Source organism: Siniperca chuatsi, linkage group LG20 (genome assembly GCF_020085105.1).
Source record: "Siniperca chuatsi isolate FFG_IHB_CAS linkage group LG20, ASM2008510v1, whole genome shotgun sequence".
NCBI classification, from domain to species: domain Eukaryota; kingdom Metazoa; phylum Chordata; class Actinopteri; order Centrarchiformes; family Sinipercidae; genus Siniperca; species Siniperca chuatsi.
The window spans coordinates 23,162,683-23,181,151 of NC_058061.1; the positions used below are offsets into that span (position 1 = coordinate 23,162,683).

Genomic DNA, 18,469 nt, shown 5'->3' on the forward strand with positions numbered 1-18,469 from the left:
AGAGTTGAAATTACCTGGAATATAACAAAACTGTATAAAAATTGTCTTTATTTTGTCATTTGAGACCATATTGACTAGAAAAATGTAAAGTAGTGCAGATTTTAGTAGTCAGGCTTTAGAAAATGTAAATCTATCATTGACACACTTTGATAGATAAGTTAAACAATTAAGGGCTATAAGTTGAGTAACACACAGTCATTGCTAGGCTGAGTTTGTGGGCTGCAATGCATCTCCCTCAAGACAAACTTGACAATAAATCAATGTAGTGAAACAAGGCAGAAGCACACCGATGAAAAATTCACACAAAGCGGCTATGAATCAGAAATACTTTCTTGATCCCAGAGGGGAAACACTTTCATTGCAGCTGCTCACTGTCACATCAATGCACATAGGAATAGAAGTACTAATCTGATGAAAATGACTCCTTTTCGTTTTGTAACAGCAGACAACAGCTATTATCTGCAGGTTAAATCTAAACTGCAATGAAAGGCTATCTTTAGATCTGCCTAAATGTAGTTGTAAAGTCTGTACGCCCTGGGGGTAAAGCAGTGAGAGCTCATTTCAGTGTAATATAGCTTACCAGGCTTCTCAGGTGAAACCCAGGCATGGCTGGGGGGGCTGCAAAGTGCTCCAGCTTGTCCTCAAGAGCTGGTGTCACTGATACAAATATGCATCCATGCTCAGGAGAACTGAGGGGTAGCTACGCACCAATATCCCACCCACTACCATTATACAGGAAGGCACACAGCCACATATGCAATACATACCCAATAAAAGTGTGTGGTTTAGACACACACACACACACAATGCCCCCATCGACAGGTGAGCTGGCGTGCACCAACGCTCACGCACACAAACAAAAAGCACCTTCTGAATAATACAGCTCTAACTGGCAGGTAATTTAGCTCTGCTGCCGCTCATATGGCCAGCTGGTGAATGCTTGGGAGGAAAGGTGAGAGGCACTGCTTGGAGTGGTCAACAATAGGTGCTGATGGAGGAGAGAGGGAGAGAAAGAGAGAGGAGACAGAAAAGGGGTTCTTTACCTGGCTTTTTCCTCTGGGAGACGGATGTGTGCTTGAATGCTGGACTGGCCTCATTTCTAAATGATTAGTGCAGGTTATAAGTATTTAGACAATGACATTTTTTCTTGTACTGGCTCTGTGTTCCAGCAAATAGCATTTAAATAATGACTATGAGGTGTAACTGCTAACTTTCACTTTTTTTAAAACAGATTTCTTAATTGAAGATAATGCAAAATAGTAAAATGAGTATGAGGAGAAGAAAGATATAAATTATAACATTTACATTTACATTTTAATATTCCCCACTACATCTACACCCACCCTTCTATCATCCCTTACCCCTAACACCTGTACAGTATATATACTATACAGTGGTGTGCAAAAGTGTTTGCCCCCTTCCTGATTTTTTTTTTTGCATGTTTGTCACACTTAAATGTTTAAGATCAAACAAATTTGAATATTAGTCAAAGATAACACAAGTAAACACAAAATGCAGTTTTTAAATGAAGGTTGTTATTATTATACATGGCCCTGTGTGAAAAAGTGATTGCCCCCTAAACCTAATAACTGGTTGGGCCACCCTTAGCAGCAACAACTGCAATCGAGCGCTTGCAATGACTTGCAATGAGTCTTTTACAGCGCTGTGGAGGAATTTTCGCCCACTCATCTTTGCAGAATTGTTGTATTTCAGCCACATTGGAGGGTTTTCAAGCATGAACTGCCTTTTTAAAAGGTCATGCCACAGCATCTCAATAGGATTCAGGTCAGGACTTTGACTAGGCCACTCTAAAGTCTTCATTTTGTTCTTCTTCGTCTCTCAGCCTCAATTAGGTCTTGTCAGATGAGGCATCTCTGAAAAAGGAGATCATGGGTTGCTAGTGGGAACAAAACATTTCTTCAGGTTTCAGAAATGACAAACGATCTCACAGTCAGGAATTCGATAAAGGTGGAGTTGGGGATTTCTGCTGATGCAATATTCTCGTGCAGCCAATTTTGGATGCAAACATAATGTTAAGTAAGCTAAGTAAATGTCCAACTCCTGTTTGAAGAAGAATGCAATTTCAGGTGACTGGGTTATATTTCTCTTTGGAACTTTTGACTTGAAGAAGGTGAGACCACGTGGAGTTTGGGAGAACTCCTCACAGTTGTAAGCAGCCACAGGGTAAATTTATAAGGTCTAGCCTTGCTTAAATGGACTCCATTAAGTATTTTAACTTAATGAGACCAAGCCTTGCACAAGATGATGAGTTTATTGCTTCTAAGGCATCCTCCCACCAAGAGTCTGAAAAGGTCTTGCCCAATTCCTACTCCCAATGTAACCTAATCCCCTCAAGAAATTGAGGAGATTGGAAGGTGTTCTCAATGTAAAATTGGTGGTGTATCTTTAAACAAAATTTGAATACATTAAAACATATTGGTCAGTACTTCATAATGCAGCAGGACAAAAATCTTAAAAATAGAACCAAAGTAACAAAGCAGTAGGTAAGTAAGTAAGTAAGTTAACAACCACTGATGCCAATTGAATGTATCTGAGGGCTGCTTTCTGTCAGTAGACAACTTTTTTCAGACTTGAGTTCAAAATTAAATTAGTGAGCTGTGACCTGAATATAAAACACATTAAGCTCAATACAAAAAGGTATCCAAGCACCATTTCTAGCTCACTTAACATCTTCAGGTTGCAAATGACAATGACTCATCTTGTAGGGTCATCCTCTAACAGAGCTTTTGCAGTTAGCTGGCCTAGCCTGAGCCAGGTCCTTAGAGAGCTCAGGTTGCAGCGAAGCCGCTATGGCTTGTGGCAATTAGCTGACAAAGCGCCTCATTCTGTAAGGGATGATCAAAACTCTCTGCTGTGCATATATGACAACTGATCCCTCTTTTATCCACTTCAGCAGAGATGGCTGTGCCGTTGCAGCTCACAAAGACCAAGATTATAGCTGGGCTTTTAGAAGGAACCAGAAACTGAAAAAGAACACTGAGTTTTGGAATATAATCAGACAGGCCAAAATGATGGGAGTCTAAATGGTATGCCTTTTTTCAGGTTTCAGTGGAGCATAAAGAGACACTGTCATTGTGGATTTCTTTGCAGTACAGCGGAAATTAATGATGTGGAAAACCATCAGGTTATAAAATAAAAATGTCAGTGTTCTGAGAAAAAAAACAGACACATTAATTCTTGGGAAAAAACATGTAATAATTATCCACAAGAAAACTGTAGTGTGAAGTTACAAATAAAAAAAAATGAGGGTTCTTAATCAGTTCACTACAAAAATATATTCTAGGCTGATGCTAAAATACCCAGCATTCTGAGACACAGTACCAAAATATTTCCTTGTACGATCTAAATAGCAGCCAACCCCGTTACAACAGGCCCACAGGTACAGACTGAGTCACATACATACTGTATATATTAAAAACATTTCACTACAATACCTTACAATTACATTCCTAAATTACATTATTCATTGGAATAAAAAAATGGTTTAGATAAAATTAATTAAAAACCAAACCCCATAGAAAGCTGTTCCCCCAAAATAGTACGGCATTGTGAGCTACGCAGTAGTGGAGAAGTACCTATGGCCGGTTATAAAGTTACAGTGGACGGGAGGGGACAGGGCTGTGTTAGCAGTAAGTACAATACAGTTGGAAATACTATTACTAATTTTGTAAATGATAACTGAAAAATAAACATCAGTTTGGTTCAACATACATCAAACAACTTTTTTTCTCTTCTGGGGCATCACTGAAAACATTTTCCCTTGATAGTTCCTCCGAATAGTATGGAAGCTTATTTACGCAAAAAAAATAAAAAAATAAATGAGTAAGTAAAATTATAAACTAAAAACATACAACAAAAGATGAATAAAAATTGATAGTGAAAATTACAAGATACTAAGTCAAAATTCTGAGAAAGTAAAATTTTTTGACTACTATAATATTTTGACAAAAACAAGTCACCCATTAGTCATAACTTAATGACATAATAATCATAATTCTGTGTTAATATAAGATAATTTCTCATTGTTGATTTAGTATCACATAATTTTGACTCAACCATTTTTGATTTTTATCATTCCTACCTTTTCATCAATTTTTTCTATTCCTGGCAGAAATAGGCTTCCATAGAATAAATCTAATGTTTCTTCAAATAATAAAAAAGAACAAATCAGGCACAAATCACATAAAATTTAAGCTACAAAATATTATTAAAATCATCCCCCACATTCCTTCCATCTGTATGTCCATGTGGGGAGATGAAGGCCAGTGAGATTGCACAGCAGAGAGCATGTTGATTGGATGAACAGTTTCCACAGTCAGAATCCACATGAAAAGGTTGGTGGTGATAAAGGCTTTCAGAATGAAGTTGGTATGGTTGCTATTTAAATTAAGTCAAACAGCTTCAACAAGTGGTATCTATGGCAGTTTTTAGATGCTGGTTTGATGCTGGCGTTGATCTTGTTGTGATGAATTATGGCATTGGTCACATGTCAGGAATGTGCATCATGTAACTTTGGGTTAAATGGTTGTGACCATGCTGTGATGATTTGTGTACAGCGTGTGGTCTTTAGGCACAGGTGGTTTCTTCCTTCACCCTCTGTCTGCACTGTTAGTGAGCCTTCAAACAGCCTTGTGGTGCTCATAAAGCACTACTGCCAAGAGCCCTTTGGTGTCTCTCTACGAGGGGCCGTTGTGAGCTGAGAGTGGGGAGGTCAGTCACTGAGGCAATGGGTCAGGGGTCAGTAGTGTTTGTGTCAGCTGAGCAGGAGGCGAGTGCTGCTACAGGACTGCAGTACGCTTCCTACACATAAACATGTCAGTTCACTCTGAGGAGAGACAAATGAAAGACACGATGTTGATTCCAAAACAGTTAATGACATGTCAGTTTTTAGTACCAAAAGCTAAAAATGTGCCACTACCTTAGTCTCACCTCAACTGTCCAGAGATGCCTCTCAAGCTACAGCACTCTTCACATTATTTTCCAGGAATGACCTGTGGCAAACATACAATAGCTTCCATCAACATGACTAGTTCCAGCTTGCAGGTGGCTGGACTGTTTCCATGGTTCCCTTAAGATTAGAGTCTGACCAAAATGGAATTGTTTGTCATGTGGGAGTTATCATAAATTACGATTTTCTTGTAAATATTGTTCACGTCAAAACACAAGTCCTAATTATGACTGGGAATATATCCAAATAGGCATTAAAGGTGCCTAATAAAGCAAACAAACATGGGTCTGTCGTTCATTTAATGGATGTAGTGCTGTGCTTGACAACGCACAGTATTTTTAACCCTCCCATGACCAAGTCTGCCATCATACAACCGTCACTCAATTTTAGATGACTATCACTATTCACGTTCAAATTACATTTGTTATTAGTAGATATTAAAAGCGTGTTTTGTTAGCAAATGATTTGTTTGTTAGATAGTATTACTTCTGATATACTTTCAAAACTGCATTAATTTATTTTTGGCCACTTGGGGGCAGCAGAACAAGCTGTAAAGGACGCTTATGAAGTTGTCATGGCGATTGACAACTCCATAGGTGATTACCTATTGAAAACTACTGCCTGTTGCTGTTGGAAATGAGGTTAATGATAGCAGAGTTTGTGTGCCAACAAACCAAAACAATGAGCTAAAAGTGGCTAAAAGCTCCATAGAGCTGAGGGGAACCTGCAGAGTTGGTGATAATTCTCTGTGGGTTCGTCACAACGAGCTACACCTATCACATTACACATAGTCATTTGATCCATTGTTAAATATTGATTAGTACAGCCTTAAAATTTGTAGTTAATGTTTGTTGCCCACATTTTGAGCTGTCCGATGACATGAATGTCATAAACATGAGAATCTTTTCCTGTCACTACCTTTCATTAAAATAAAGTCAATGTTAACAAAAAAATTTAATTTATGACTAATTGAGCATGACAGTTCAATCTTGACCTTAGGAACAGTAGTTTGACAAAAAATCTTAATGTCAATATGAACTTTTTCAGGAGCTTTCAAGCTCAGTAGGCCATTTACATCTGACACCAAAGACCATCTTTGGTCATGTGATAAAAGGTGGTTGTATTTGGGACGAGATTGTAATCTGTTCCATATTTGTGTCACGTGATTACAACTGAGGCATGATGCGGCTAGTAAGTGATCCTTGAGTTATGATTTTTTGTCAAGTATTCATCACTAGTATTAATTTTTTTTTCTCTACAGTTTTCGTCTTGGCCTGGTGGGGTATCTTCTAAAACTGTATTTACATCATGACAAGACATCACAAAAATTCTACTTTCCAAAAGGGACTTCCCTTACATTTGCTCATTTTAATCACAGTTTACTGATAAGCAAATGTCAGTGCAGTCTGTTATTATATATAATATTAAGTGGAAACAGTGACGGTATTGTTTGCTTTTAGAAAAGGACAACCCCCCTGATTAAATTATGAATGGCTGGTACTTACGTCTGCTCTCCTTCTAGTGACTTCTGGATCTCTTGAAGTACTTCTGCAAGAAAACAAAACATGACTGCAACTAACCAGTGTTCAACGCAACACTGTACATTTCATATGAGACCTGTGCTAGCAGCCAAGGTTAGGATACAGCTTGCTGGGATCAAAGCGAAGCTATACAAGTCATGCAGTGGGATGATGTTTGGTAAACACTGCTGTGTGACACTTCAGGTTCCCAACCTGCTGATGTAGGTGTGTCAGACGACAATGGGAGCAGAAAGCTGACATACCAGTTAGGAGAGGCAGCACATGGTGCTATTACAGCTGAAGCCAGACTTTAAAGTAACAGTAACAGAGGCTCCTCACATATCATACAGAGGGTATGATATTTCTGTCTTTTTCTCTCTCAAGTACTCACTCTCGTCATTCAGCAAAGCATGCTCCATAACACGTCTAGCGGCTTTTTCTGGAACACACAGGCAGCAGGCAGAGGACACGTCAGTACAGTCAGCCACAAACGAGGTTTGTGTGTAACAGACAGACAGCACAAGCAGAGTTTAACAACATCAAACAAAACACTACATCTAGATGTGTTCCCACAGCCAGTGATGATGGTTTTCTGCATTTAGACGTCTCTGAAAGACATTTTACCTGCATCCTCACCGTCTTGTCTGGCATTTCTAGGACAGAGAGGACAAAAACTCATGAGTACTGAAAGAAATTGTGTTTCCAGAGTAAGATATAGAAACTCAGAGTGTATATACAGTACCTATGAACAGATGAAGCTCCATCAGGCTGTGGCCTGCGTTGGGTGGAGGAGCATGAATGAAGAGGAACTTCCACCAGACAGCGAGGCTCCACAATGTAGCGGGTGGACAGAGAGAAGCGTTCAAACTCAGATGGAGAGATCAGGTAGAAGCCTGAAGGAAGACAACAGTACACAGAGGTTCTTAGAGGTGCAATCAAAACAGAACAATAAGACTAGAGAACACAGATTCTAATGTGGAGTAAATTTATTGCCATTTTTAGAACTTGGGCAGATGTGTCTTTGGAAGAGATTCATTATTTTGAATGACACCGTCACGGCGGCCATTTATTGCACCCTGACTGACAAGAATTAACTGACAGCTTGACAGGACATGTTTCACCCTCCATCATTGACAGTATATAAAGATGGTTGACACGTCCGCACTTCCTCCCACTGCATGCAAATTAATTCAAAATATCCCGGATACGGGAGCTGCCATCTTGTGCTGGTGGCGTCATTTGGAGTCTGCACAGTAGTGATCGGGGTTGGTGCGGCGGTATCGAGGTCCCGCCCATACACCCGGCTGACTTAATCGCGAGCAGGGCTCACCTGTTAATTAGTTATTTGACGCTATAAAAAGCGTGTTTCATGTAATGATTAAAACCCAACTTATCAGAAAAATTAACACCTGGAACATACACCAGCGTGGTAAGAACTACCTAAAATGACAGAAACCATCTTTGGGAAAATTTATTTGACGTGTACTATGATTTTTTAGTTTGGCCCATGTCCCATCCACTAACATGGAGCGGGCGGGGTTTATGATCTATACTGCAGCCAGTCACCAGGGGGCGATCGAGATGTTTTGGCTTCAGTTTGGGAGCGGTCATGTCGTCCATCTTTATATACAGTCTATACCCCCTGTCAGTGCCTGTTGTGTCAATGGCCGATCCGTTGGGCACATGCACAAAAGCTGTCCTGTCAGTCAAAAGAGGTTACTGCAAATGCGCCTGTTCAAAATTACTCGTGATGTGAATGAATGATCATAAAACAATCCTACTCAAGATAACAAAATGGTTTTTAATCATTGGAAATGAACAGTTCAGTCCGTGAATCATCGGATAATCTGTACTTCATTTGTAATTAAAAACGAAAAAAAACCAAAATGTAATTCTGTTTTGTTTTAATTCTGTGGTCATTCAATACAATTCATTCAATATATGAAAAATACATGTTGCAGATAGTATGTCATTATGAAAGTTGTTGTAAATATACATCACAGCATATAATATAAAAATAATTAATCCGGTTTAAAAGGTCAGCCAAACTGAAGCGACTGAAGATGGAAGAGCGACTGGTAATAATCATTCAGGGATACCCGGAGCTGTACGACATGTCAAGTTCATATTATTTTGACACAAACAGAAGGAACAACGCTTTGAGAAATATTAGCTCAGAACCTGGGATAGCGGGTGAGCACGATGATACACTCCAGTTACGTTACTAGATGTAACGGTTAACGGCTGTGCTGGCTAGCTAATTCAACATTAATGTTAGTTTGTTCTAATGTTTGCTCTAACGTTAATGTTTTCTTGCTAAGCTAACGTTAAACATTTCTAGTGTCCTGCAAATGTTGACGTAATGCAATTTTCCCTAATTAATAGTAACAACAACAACATTTATTAAAACGATCAACAGTAAGTCCTGTCAGTCATTAGTAACTATTGTTTACAACGATGTACACGTAGTTACGTTCCATGCATAATGTTAAGCGTTACCTCGTCACTGCATCGTATTTACACAGAGGACGGGGCCCAAAAGAAAATCGAAATACTTGAGAGACAAAAACGTAAAGGAGAGCAAAGCCGACAGGGAGAACAGAAGTGGCTCTGAGGGAGGAAGTCAAAGGAAATGGAAATTCACGAACGCTCTTGGTTTTCTGGAGTGTTTTGGTAAAGAGAGGCCGACTTCATAAAAACATGCCCCAGGCCCCATATCAGCCAGACTCCAGACTGAGGTAGATTATAAGAATGAAATTATCCACAGATCTAATTTTGGTCTATTTTTAATAATTTTTGGTTGACAATGGTAGATCGAATCACAATTATTTCAGTGTGTTCATGGTAAGTTGCAAACTAGTCTGTGAAATACATTGTTGGGAAATTAAACAATGAAACCAACATTTTCCCCTTTCAATATAACCATAATATAACCACGTCACTGATTACTCATGCTTATTGCAACTGTATTAGTGAGGTAGCTAGCCAGCAGTCATAGTTTGTCAGTCAGTAACATTAGCAGATGGAAAGGTAAGCGTCAGAGCATCTCCATCATTCTGCAGCTCAGACGACGGTGCGGTGGTGGTTTGAGTCTGTTGAGTGTTCACTTCACGCTACGTTGTTACCTAGTTGGTGAGAAAGTAAATAAATAACATCAGGAGCCTGTTTTTTCACCGGATACGTTGAATGTTTCCCCTGAACGTTTATAGCAGAGGCGCTTTTTGTCTCTTGACTTGGCAGCAACTAACCATGAGTTAATGTATGTGTCCATTACATTAACAGTGAAATATTGCTACAGATGACATATTTTGATAAGCAAGAACAAAGAGTTTCTGATTGGAGTTCAGGTCATTGAAATAATGGTTCAGAATCGGAACAAAGCTGTAGCATGAATCTCAGAGCTTGATAGAGCAGAGAATATGTGGTTTAGTAGCGAGCAGTGGTGGAAAGTAACTAAGTACATTTAGTAGTAATGTAGCCTACTAGAGGTACTTGTACTTTACACGAGTATTTTCATGGCATTTTCTGCTACTTCAGCAACTGATAGTTAACAGTGCTGATGTTAATTTAGCTATTTATTTTCATTTATTGTTCATTCAAATGTCAGCAATTGACGGATATTGAACATACAGTACCGATGTAGATTTAGCTATATTTTTTTTAATTCTTTATTTTCTCAGTGTTCACTTCTAGAATTGGTTGACAATGTATATTATTTAACATGTTAAAGAATATAAAAGTTATTTGTTTAAGAAAGCAGCCTTCTGAGTACCTTTGCAAAGGCATAATGGTGCAAAACCTGTGCACAATCCACATAGGAAAGGTCTATTTTCATTCCAGCTCAGAAATTCACTATATCAGCCGCCGTATGGGTTTAGTTTCCCCTTCTAAAATCGGTATTGGTCTCAAAAATCCCATATCATATACTTTACACATGACTTTTCAGGTGCTATCAACTTCAGTCAGTGACTTTGTTGTCACATCTCAGTGACTGGTTTGAATGCTACATTTTATATTGAAAAGTAGTTGTATTGTATTTGTATGCATTCAAATATTTTGATATTTTTAATTGTTTTTAAGTGACAAATGAATAAATTAATCTTCTGAAATGAGGCATGTTTTGTTAAAAATGTAATCTGTTTATTGCATTAAAATGTATGAGTATCATGACTATTCTCAAATTGCTTTTTGTCAGATATTAAATAATACGTTCCTGCCGTGACACTGCACCTTCAGCGGACGAGAAATACTCTGAATCTCTCCTTGGTGGCGATAGCCTCTCGTGAGGCTGAGATGCCTCATTGCCCTGGCACTGCACTCAGACTCTGATTCTACACGTGGGTGGTCCTGTGTCAGATCTGCCCTCAAAAGGTTGTGGAGGATACAGGTGGCTTTTACTGCTTTTCACTCCCAGTACTCTTCTGTACAGCCGCCATTGTATTGAGTATACCAAATGTGAATTTCACCATTGGTCTGGCCCGGGACAGCCTGTAGCTGCAGAGCCCTTTTTCTCTCCCGATGTTTTGGCCAGGATGTGGTCGCATCATGTGTTGTCAGAGGGGAAATGCTTCATCAGCAACAAATATGTGTGGCATAGGCCCCAGATGTTAAGCGTCAGGGAGAGGTGTGTCAGGAAAAGATCATGGTTTGGGTTAAAATAAGCACGCAAGTTAAAAAGAAGCCAGTGTGACTATTTGCTTCACACAGGAATCGAACTGCTTTCTCTTGGATTACAGTCCTGTGTTTGACCTATCTCACCTCCCCGACCTCAACTGTAACAGGAATTTCATTGCTCTCCTACTGCGTCAGCTGACTATGATGGCACATCAAAACATTACCTTTTAAAATCTAAATCTATGCTCCCGATGACAACTGAAAACGGCCATTTATTGGCTGATCCATCCCGCTGGAATAACACTTCTCGTTGAGCTTTCATGGCACAGAATAGTTGCTAAATAGCAAAAATACTATTCAAAATATTGAGTCACAGCCAACCTCTTAGCCCAAGCAGATGCAAACACAAACATTTCACTGCCACTGTTATTAATACAACAATTCATTGTGATCTTCATTCAATAAATACATACTGGTAGTTGGAATAATAATAATAATAATAACAATAATAATAATGCTTAAATTTGGGGAAGTGTGTCTTAAATGATGCACTGAACTTCAAAGTCATTAAGGTGAAATGTGAGGGTAAAAATCAGGGTTTATGCTGACAACTAAACAAAGAAGCATGACTCTGCAGTGTACTGTGGGACATCACACATTTGTATATGTGTGAATGTGTTTTTGTGAAGGAAGCACCATCTCATGGTGACACCCTGTAATTGAATGAATGTGCGTCGAATCTAGACAAAGCCGGCAGGAAACAGGAGGAGGGAGGAAGACTCCCAATGGCTGGGAGTTGGGTGGAAACTGGTTCCCAGTCGGCTGACAGCCGAGAGACCTTCGGTTGGGAGAGGCAATTCTAAATGGCTGCCACTGTAGTTCACAGTTTATCATTTCAAAATTGTTATAACATTCCTAAAATATTCCTGTCCTCATTTCTTCAAAGGGCTGTTTGAGGCTTAAGGTTTAGGTTAGAATTAAGTTTAGGTTAGAGTAAATTCTAGGGTTAGGCCTGTTGTTGCGATGGTAAAGGCTGAGGGCTGGGAAATGCTTTTATCATTGAGGGTCCTCACAATTATAGCAGTAGTAGAAAAGTGTGTGTAGGCATGTCTTTACCCTGGCCATGCTTGGTGAAGACACAGGAAGCGATGCCGCTGACGTCCTCTCGGCGGATGCAGGGGTACTGAACCTGCATCTTGACTGTTGGCAGTGACACCACGTGGAGGTCGCCCTGATTAGTCAGAACAACCAAGCCACTCTCACCGTAGTCCTCCGACCGACTGCTGCCGAACCAGGCCACGCCGACCCTCCGTACTCTGGAGCCATCCACGGCTGTCAGCTTCAATTTCATCTTAGCGCTCACCTTTGGTAGGGTGAAAACCTGAACACACACAAACATGGTCAGCTGAACAACTATCAATGCATAGTGTTTTCCCTCAAGATAGTTGAGCACTATTTAATGCCATTATAGTTTGGTAAGAAAAACTTTTAAGTGAACTACATGTTTTAACATCTTAGTTTTATATCATAAGGATCTCTTAAGTCTTCAATAAGACTTAAATAATCTCAATTTAAAAGGCCTCCAGAGGTCTTAAAGAAATTTCATTTAACCGATCTGTAACATATACAAATCTCTACCTGTTGCAGGTTGTCTGAAAACTTAAAACAACTGCTAGATGAAGAAGTCATCATCTGTACATCATAGCCATGTGTGTTGTGGTGACCTGCAAAACCTGCACTTGTCTGCAGTTCTTATATTAAAAAGGAGGGGTATGGGATTCTGGAGAAATCCAGTACCATGACAAATAACATGATATAGAGCGAACAACACAGCAAGTAAAATAACTAACATTGGCTAGAATGTGGGTTAGCTTAGCTAGGCTGTGGGTTAGCAAACTGTCCCTACAGTTGCTGCTGCGAAGCTGACAGCCAGAGAGGACGAGACGGTTGTCCAGCCAGCACAGCAGCTCCAGACAGCGATACTCACAACTCTCCTGCTGCTATAGTTAACATCACAACAGCAGCATATCTTAGAAAGTAAGCTGAATGTCCGTGGGCAAGTCATTTAACGTTACCTGACACACAGATCATGGCTGGAATAGTGTGGTGTGGCACGGCCTGAGCCACTTTGTTTATTTCCCATTTACAGAGCCAGGGCTGTGTACAAACAGAGTTTTTTTTTTCCAGTGCACACACTGAATGGGCAGCTAGCGGGCCGTGAGGAGATATTCACTGAATTTGACAAAAAAAACAAACCTGTATTGGATTAGAATCGCATACCCCACCTTTAAACTGGAAGATCTGTGGTTCAAATATCAGTTGCAAGTAACTGATATTTTGTGCCAATATTCAATATCTTGATCATGTTCATGCCATAAAATTAAACAAATGGCTGCCTTTTAATTTTATTCCCCTCAAGGTGAAATGAACTGAAACCCAGAATGGTGTTAATATACCATCCTTCAGTGGAATCCATTTGAAATGTTGCATTAGAATTAATTAATTAATGGTTCCTAGTTGACAACACTATATTTGCATAGTATTGGGTTCTCTAGTGTTGAGCCAATTTCCGGTTGTGAAGAAATCTGGATTTGCTAAAACCAAGGCTAACTAATCTCTTCCCAACTTTTTGGTAACTTTTTTTGTATTCGCTAAGTGCAAAGCAGAAAACATTCAGGTAGGAGCTCAAGTTCAAGCAGGGAAAAAAAAATAGCAGCCTGGTCACAAACTTGCTCAAATTACAGCTAAACAGTACACTAAAATGTGTTTCTGAAAACATTTAAGGTGGGAAATAGGCAATGCTGTAACAGAATCTTGATTCATGTTTGATCAGCACTGCCAAGTTTGACAGTCTGATTTGAATTTCGTGAGCCTGGTGGACTGTGCTGGACGGACCTGCAGACTGGACACAGACCTACACCTACAACCAATCAGAACAGCGAAACGTGTCACTAGAGAACCACAAGGCGGCTCTTTAGGCAGAATTCAAGACGGACTCTCCTCGAGTCTAAAACTTGATCTGCTGCAAGCAACTGTGTCCAACCACGGGTAGCATATTACTTCTTTGGAGTCTAACGCGGACTCAGTCAGTGAACGCCTGTTGATTTTGGAAGCTACGTGCGCGGAGCTAGCTTCTAGCAACGTTAAACTGAAGGCCAAATCCGCAGACCTCGAGGCCCGAAGCTGTCGTAGTAACATCTGCATTCATACAACTCCCAGAGTCGACTGAAGGCCTGCAACCAGCCACCTTCTTCTCCGACCTACTACTCCAGCTTTTGGGCGACAAACCCTGCCTAACCCCCCTCTGAACTGGACAGCGCTCACAGATCACTGAGTGCAAAACTGAAGCAAGGTGAGAAACCAAGGCCTGTCATCATCCGGTTCCACAACTTCCAGACCAAGGAAAAAGTCATTCGTGAGGCTCGTAAGAGGAGAGTGGAGTTGCAGTACCATGGCAAACCCATTGCCTTCCACGAGGATTATACCCCCGAAGTTATGGAGCAGCGGGCCGCATACTGTGACGTTATGGCGCAATTATACAAGGTTGGACTCAGGCCTGCCCTCCAGTACCTGGCCAGGCTAACGTAATGATTACGGCGGAGAGCGGGGATGAAGTGTGGCTTTTATCTGTCGAAGTAGCCAGGAAGTATCTTTAGGCTAAACACACTTAGCTCCTCCTATGGACATGGTAACATTAGCCGGCTAACTAGCTATATTGAAGTGTGGGTTAGCTTTAGCTGGACAACGTTACTTTTGTGGTGAATGGGATAGCTGATTAACCATGCTACTAAGAAGGGGGCTAATGTTAGGCCCTTGTAAGGTGAATGTCAACGTAGCCTAGACACTGCTTTCTAAATAAGCAGCTGCTTGAGAAGTAGACTAATTTTCTGTATAAGCTTGTGATTTAGGGCTAAAACCATACTGATGGTCTTATTTTCTCATATTGATATCTTTTATGGCAACCAACCTCAGACTACTATCTATTTTTGAATATTATTGTGGGCCTGCATTTCAAGTTGCTTAGGGAGGCACACTGATGGAGACCATTTAAAGCTAGCTACTGTTAGTGCTTTTCAACTTCCAAGTTTGCTTTCCATGTGTAGTCTTACTTTAAGAGATTGAAAAAGCTGCTCCTTAGGTGCACTTATGTATGATACAAGTACTATTGTTAGAACTATTATCAAGGATCCTCGTTATACCTTACCTTCTTTATATTGTGAAGTAGGGCTGCAACTAATGATTATTTTCATTATCGATAAATCAATAGTCCTCAAATATCTTGTTTTGTACACAACCCAAAGATATTCAGTTTTGTGTCATAGAGGACTAAAGAAACCAGAAAATATTCACATTTGAGAAGCTGACATTTTTGCTTAAAAAAAAAGGGGGGGGGGGGGCGGACGACTCAAAATGATTAATTGATTATCAAAATAGATTAATTTAGGCAATTAATTTAACACTGACATTCTCCTGTCACTGTTGAAAGGTGTCACTAATTCTGTGTTGCCTGGCTAGACCAGGTAATTGTTATAATAAATGTGCAATCTTAGGGTTAAGCCCACACTGTTGGCCTTACATTGCCATGCAAATGCCTTTTATGGTAGCTAACGTTACATCAGGCTGTTTCTATATGCCAAGACTAAATTAATGTTCAATTGCTGTTCAGGAGGGCCCTTAAACCAGTCCTTTACTATTGTTATGGTTCCTCTTTGTACCTTATCTTCTTTATACTGTACAACCTTGTATTGCTGATTTATGTTGCCGTTTGTTTATTGCAACTGGAATGGAGGTTAACCAGGAACAGGGAAGGATTGACCTCTGTCAGGAAGGACTATATCCAGGGAGATACACAAACTTAATGTTCCCATTGAGACTAGGGTTTTGTTTTTGGGCGAGTGTGTGCGTGCGTATGAATGTCTCAATCACTTTGTTGCTCAAAATGGTAAATGGACTGTACTTGTATAGCGCCTTTCTAGTCTTAAGACCACTCAAAAGGCTTTACACTACATGTCACATTCACCCCATTCACACACTGATGGCAGAGGCTACTATGCAAGGTGCCAACTGCTAATCAGAAAGAAACTAATCATTCACACATCGCTGGCACAGCCTTCGGGAGCAATTTGCTGTTCAATATCATGTCCAAGGACACTTAAACATGTGAGCTGGGGGGAGCCCAGAACATACACACCCTGTCAAACAAATAAATAACTGAGCTGAACTGAGCTAATTTCTGTGCAAAAACCAATTGAGATTTTTTTTTTTTAAAGTCAGTAGGCTACAGCTGTTATTTTGATATGTCAGATACATATTTAATCAACAATTTATATCTTCTGTTCCTCGTCTCATTCTCAGGTTATAGCAGCAGGTTGTCAACACCAATCAGGCTGCCACTGAAAACCACAGTGTCTGTGATCCTGACCTTAAACTGTTCCTCAGATATGACCAGGAGGTGGTGAGAGCCCTGCATGTCAGGTGAGCGAGCCAGATCGTGGGCTACTTCTAGGGGCTCAGGGAGAGGAGCCCCGTGACCATCCAGCACCACTATACCAACAACAGGAGCCCGGTGCATCAGCTGAATCTCCTTAGCTGGAATAACGGAGGAAAAGAAAGAGGGGAGAGAAGGTTACAACATTTGAAAGAGATGGAAAAACAGTATACCCCAAAAATCAAAAACTGTGTCTCACCGGGCTGAGCGGTGACCGGTTCATCTGCTCTGTGCTCTACAGGAGGAATGCGGAGCATGTATGCAAACACACAGCCCCCATTGGTCCCTGCCCATAGTGAGGGTGTGTTATGTGAACCTTATGTGAAGGAAATCAGAATGAGAATCAGAAATACTTTATTGATCCCCGAGGGGAAACTCTTTCAGCAACAGGCAGCATGACCGTTTGCACATGCGCACAAGCAAGCAAGCAAATGAGGAGACATGTGGAAAAACCTGAGGTATAGTCAAGGTTTTTTTGTTTTTAGGGGCTGCATTCAGTGTTTGATGGGGTATCTCAACTCACTGTCTGAGAGGAAGGTATCAGTGAAGTAGAGCGTCCGTACAAGACCGGTGAAGGAGTCATCTGAGGAGCGAGCCTCGATCTTCCTCTGGACGGGAGCCAGCTCCATCTCTGCCAGTTCGGCCTCCAGACGAGCGTTCGCCTCGTGGAGCTACTCAGAGAGAGATGAGAGTGATGAAGGTTCAAAAGAAATAAAGATTTAAGGACACGAAAGGAAGGTGGGGGTTCTTTCTAGTGCCAGTGGTGTTAAGCAGCTTTCTGTGACTTCTGATTCAGTCAGTACTGCTTCTATTGAGTCCCAGTGAACAGAAGAGCAGAGAGCTATATATCTACCTTGGCAGCGTTGTTGACGTGATGTTTCCTTAGCGATACTCTGCTGCGTCTGATTCTCCTGAAGGACTGTCGGAGGGATTTCTTTATGCTCTTCACCCTGGACAGAGGACCCTCCATGGCCAGCTGGTCACTGGGGTTTAGGGTGCACCTACAATTGGGAAAATACTGAGTTAAAACATACATTAATTAATGCACAGGGGCACAAATACTGGCACTGTTGATGTACACGACAACTTCGATCGATCGATACTATGTACAGGTTTTATCTCTTTCTCTGCATCTCCTTACTTGATGAAAACGTTGTTTTTCTGTTGGTAATCGTATAGGCCAAAGCCATGGCTGGTGCCAAAAGCTACCAGTTTCCACTCCGAGTGCAGGGTGAGGGCGGTGACCACAGCAGGAGGCTGGCACTGCACCAGAGCAAACGGCTGGAACCCTGGAGGAAACAGCACCGGCTCCTCGCGTACATCCAGCCGAGCGTGGCCCTACAAGAAAACAATATACTGATCGGATCACTTTAACTCTGTGGTGCGGATATAGTTCTACTGTTGGGTGGTACAGTACGTTAAAACTGATGTTAAAAGATGTTTCAGAAAGTAATATACTGTAACAAGCGCTGTAAGATATTACAGCCTTCAGGGAGTGATGAGTAAAGCATTAAAATCCTTAACTTATGAGTAATGTATTTGTTTTTGCAGTAACCAGTCCAACACTGCTCATTACCTTCCAGCGGAAGCCCTCTTGGCCCAGCAGCAAATCCACAACTTTAGCCTCCACTGTCTGCTCTGCTGCCTCGTCATTCAGCTCCAGCACCAGGATCTGGAAAGACAAACACGAGACACAGTGGAATACAAGTGAATAAGCAGAACAAAGCCTCTGTGAAAACTCAAAGATTAGGATGGGTGAAAGGAGACAAGCTCAGTCCCATTCTGGCCACCACACTTCTCATACTCTATTATTCCCTAAACAGTGTACATGCCAGAGAGATGAGGAAACATCATAGAAACTTAAGTTCTCTCTTGATA

General features: G+C 40.8%; 1 protein-coding gene across 8 annotated transcripts in view; it reads right to left on the bottom strand.

Moving 5' to 3' along the window:
- Nucleotides 1–3,195: 3,195 nt before the first annotated feature.
- The window catches only part of llgl2 (LLGL scribble cell polarity complex component 2), a 45,768-nt gene continuing 30,494 nt past the window's right edge, over nucleotides 3,196–18,469 (bottom strand). For 4 of the 8 annotated variants that reach the window (XM_044178442.1, XM_044178443.1, XM_044178444.1 and 1 more), the window contains 13 exons: nucleotides 18,168–18,263; nucleotides 17,733–17,929; nucleotides 17,445–17,592; nucleotides 17,115–17,262; nucleotides 16,791–16,907; nucleotides 16,526–16,692; nucleotides 12,220–12,484; nucleotides 7,232–7,382; nucleotides 7,114–7,142; nucleotides 6,881–6,928; nucleotides 6,475–6,517; nucleotides 4,951–5,012; nucleotides 3,196–4,846 (listed from right to left, as the gene is read on the bottom strand). In XM_044178442.1, the coding sequence (XP_044034377.1) occupies nucleotides 4,973–5,012; nucleotides 6,475–6,517; nucleotides 6,881–6,928; nucleotides 7,114–7,142; nucleotides 7,232–7,382; nucleotides 12,220–12,484; nucleotides 16,526–16,692; nucleotides 16,791–16,907; nucleotides 17,115–17,262; nucleotides 17,445–17,592; nucleotides 17,733–17,929; nucleotides 18,168–18,263 (1,449 nt within the window). In that variant the 3' untranslated portion in view covers nucleotides 3,196–4,846; nucleotides 4,951–4,972. Of the gene's footprint in view, nucleotides 4,847–4,939; nucleotides 5,013–6,474; nucleotides 6,518–6,880; nucleotides 6,929–7,113; nucleotides 7,143–7,231; nucleotides 7,383–12,219; nucleotides 12,485–16,525; nucleotides 16,693–16,790; nucleotides 16,908–17,114; nucleotides 17,263–17,444; nucleotides 17,593–17,732; nucleotides 17,930–18,167; nucleotides 18,264–18,469 lie in introns of all 8 variants that reach the window. The other 4 variants (XM_044178446.1, XM_044178445.1, XM_044178449.1 and 1 more) reach the window with 4 other exon arrangements.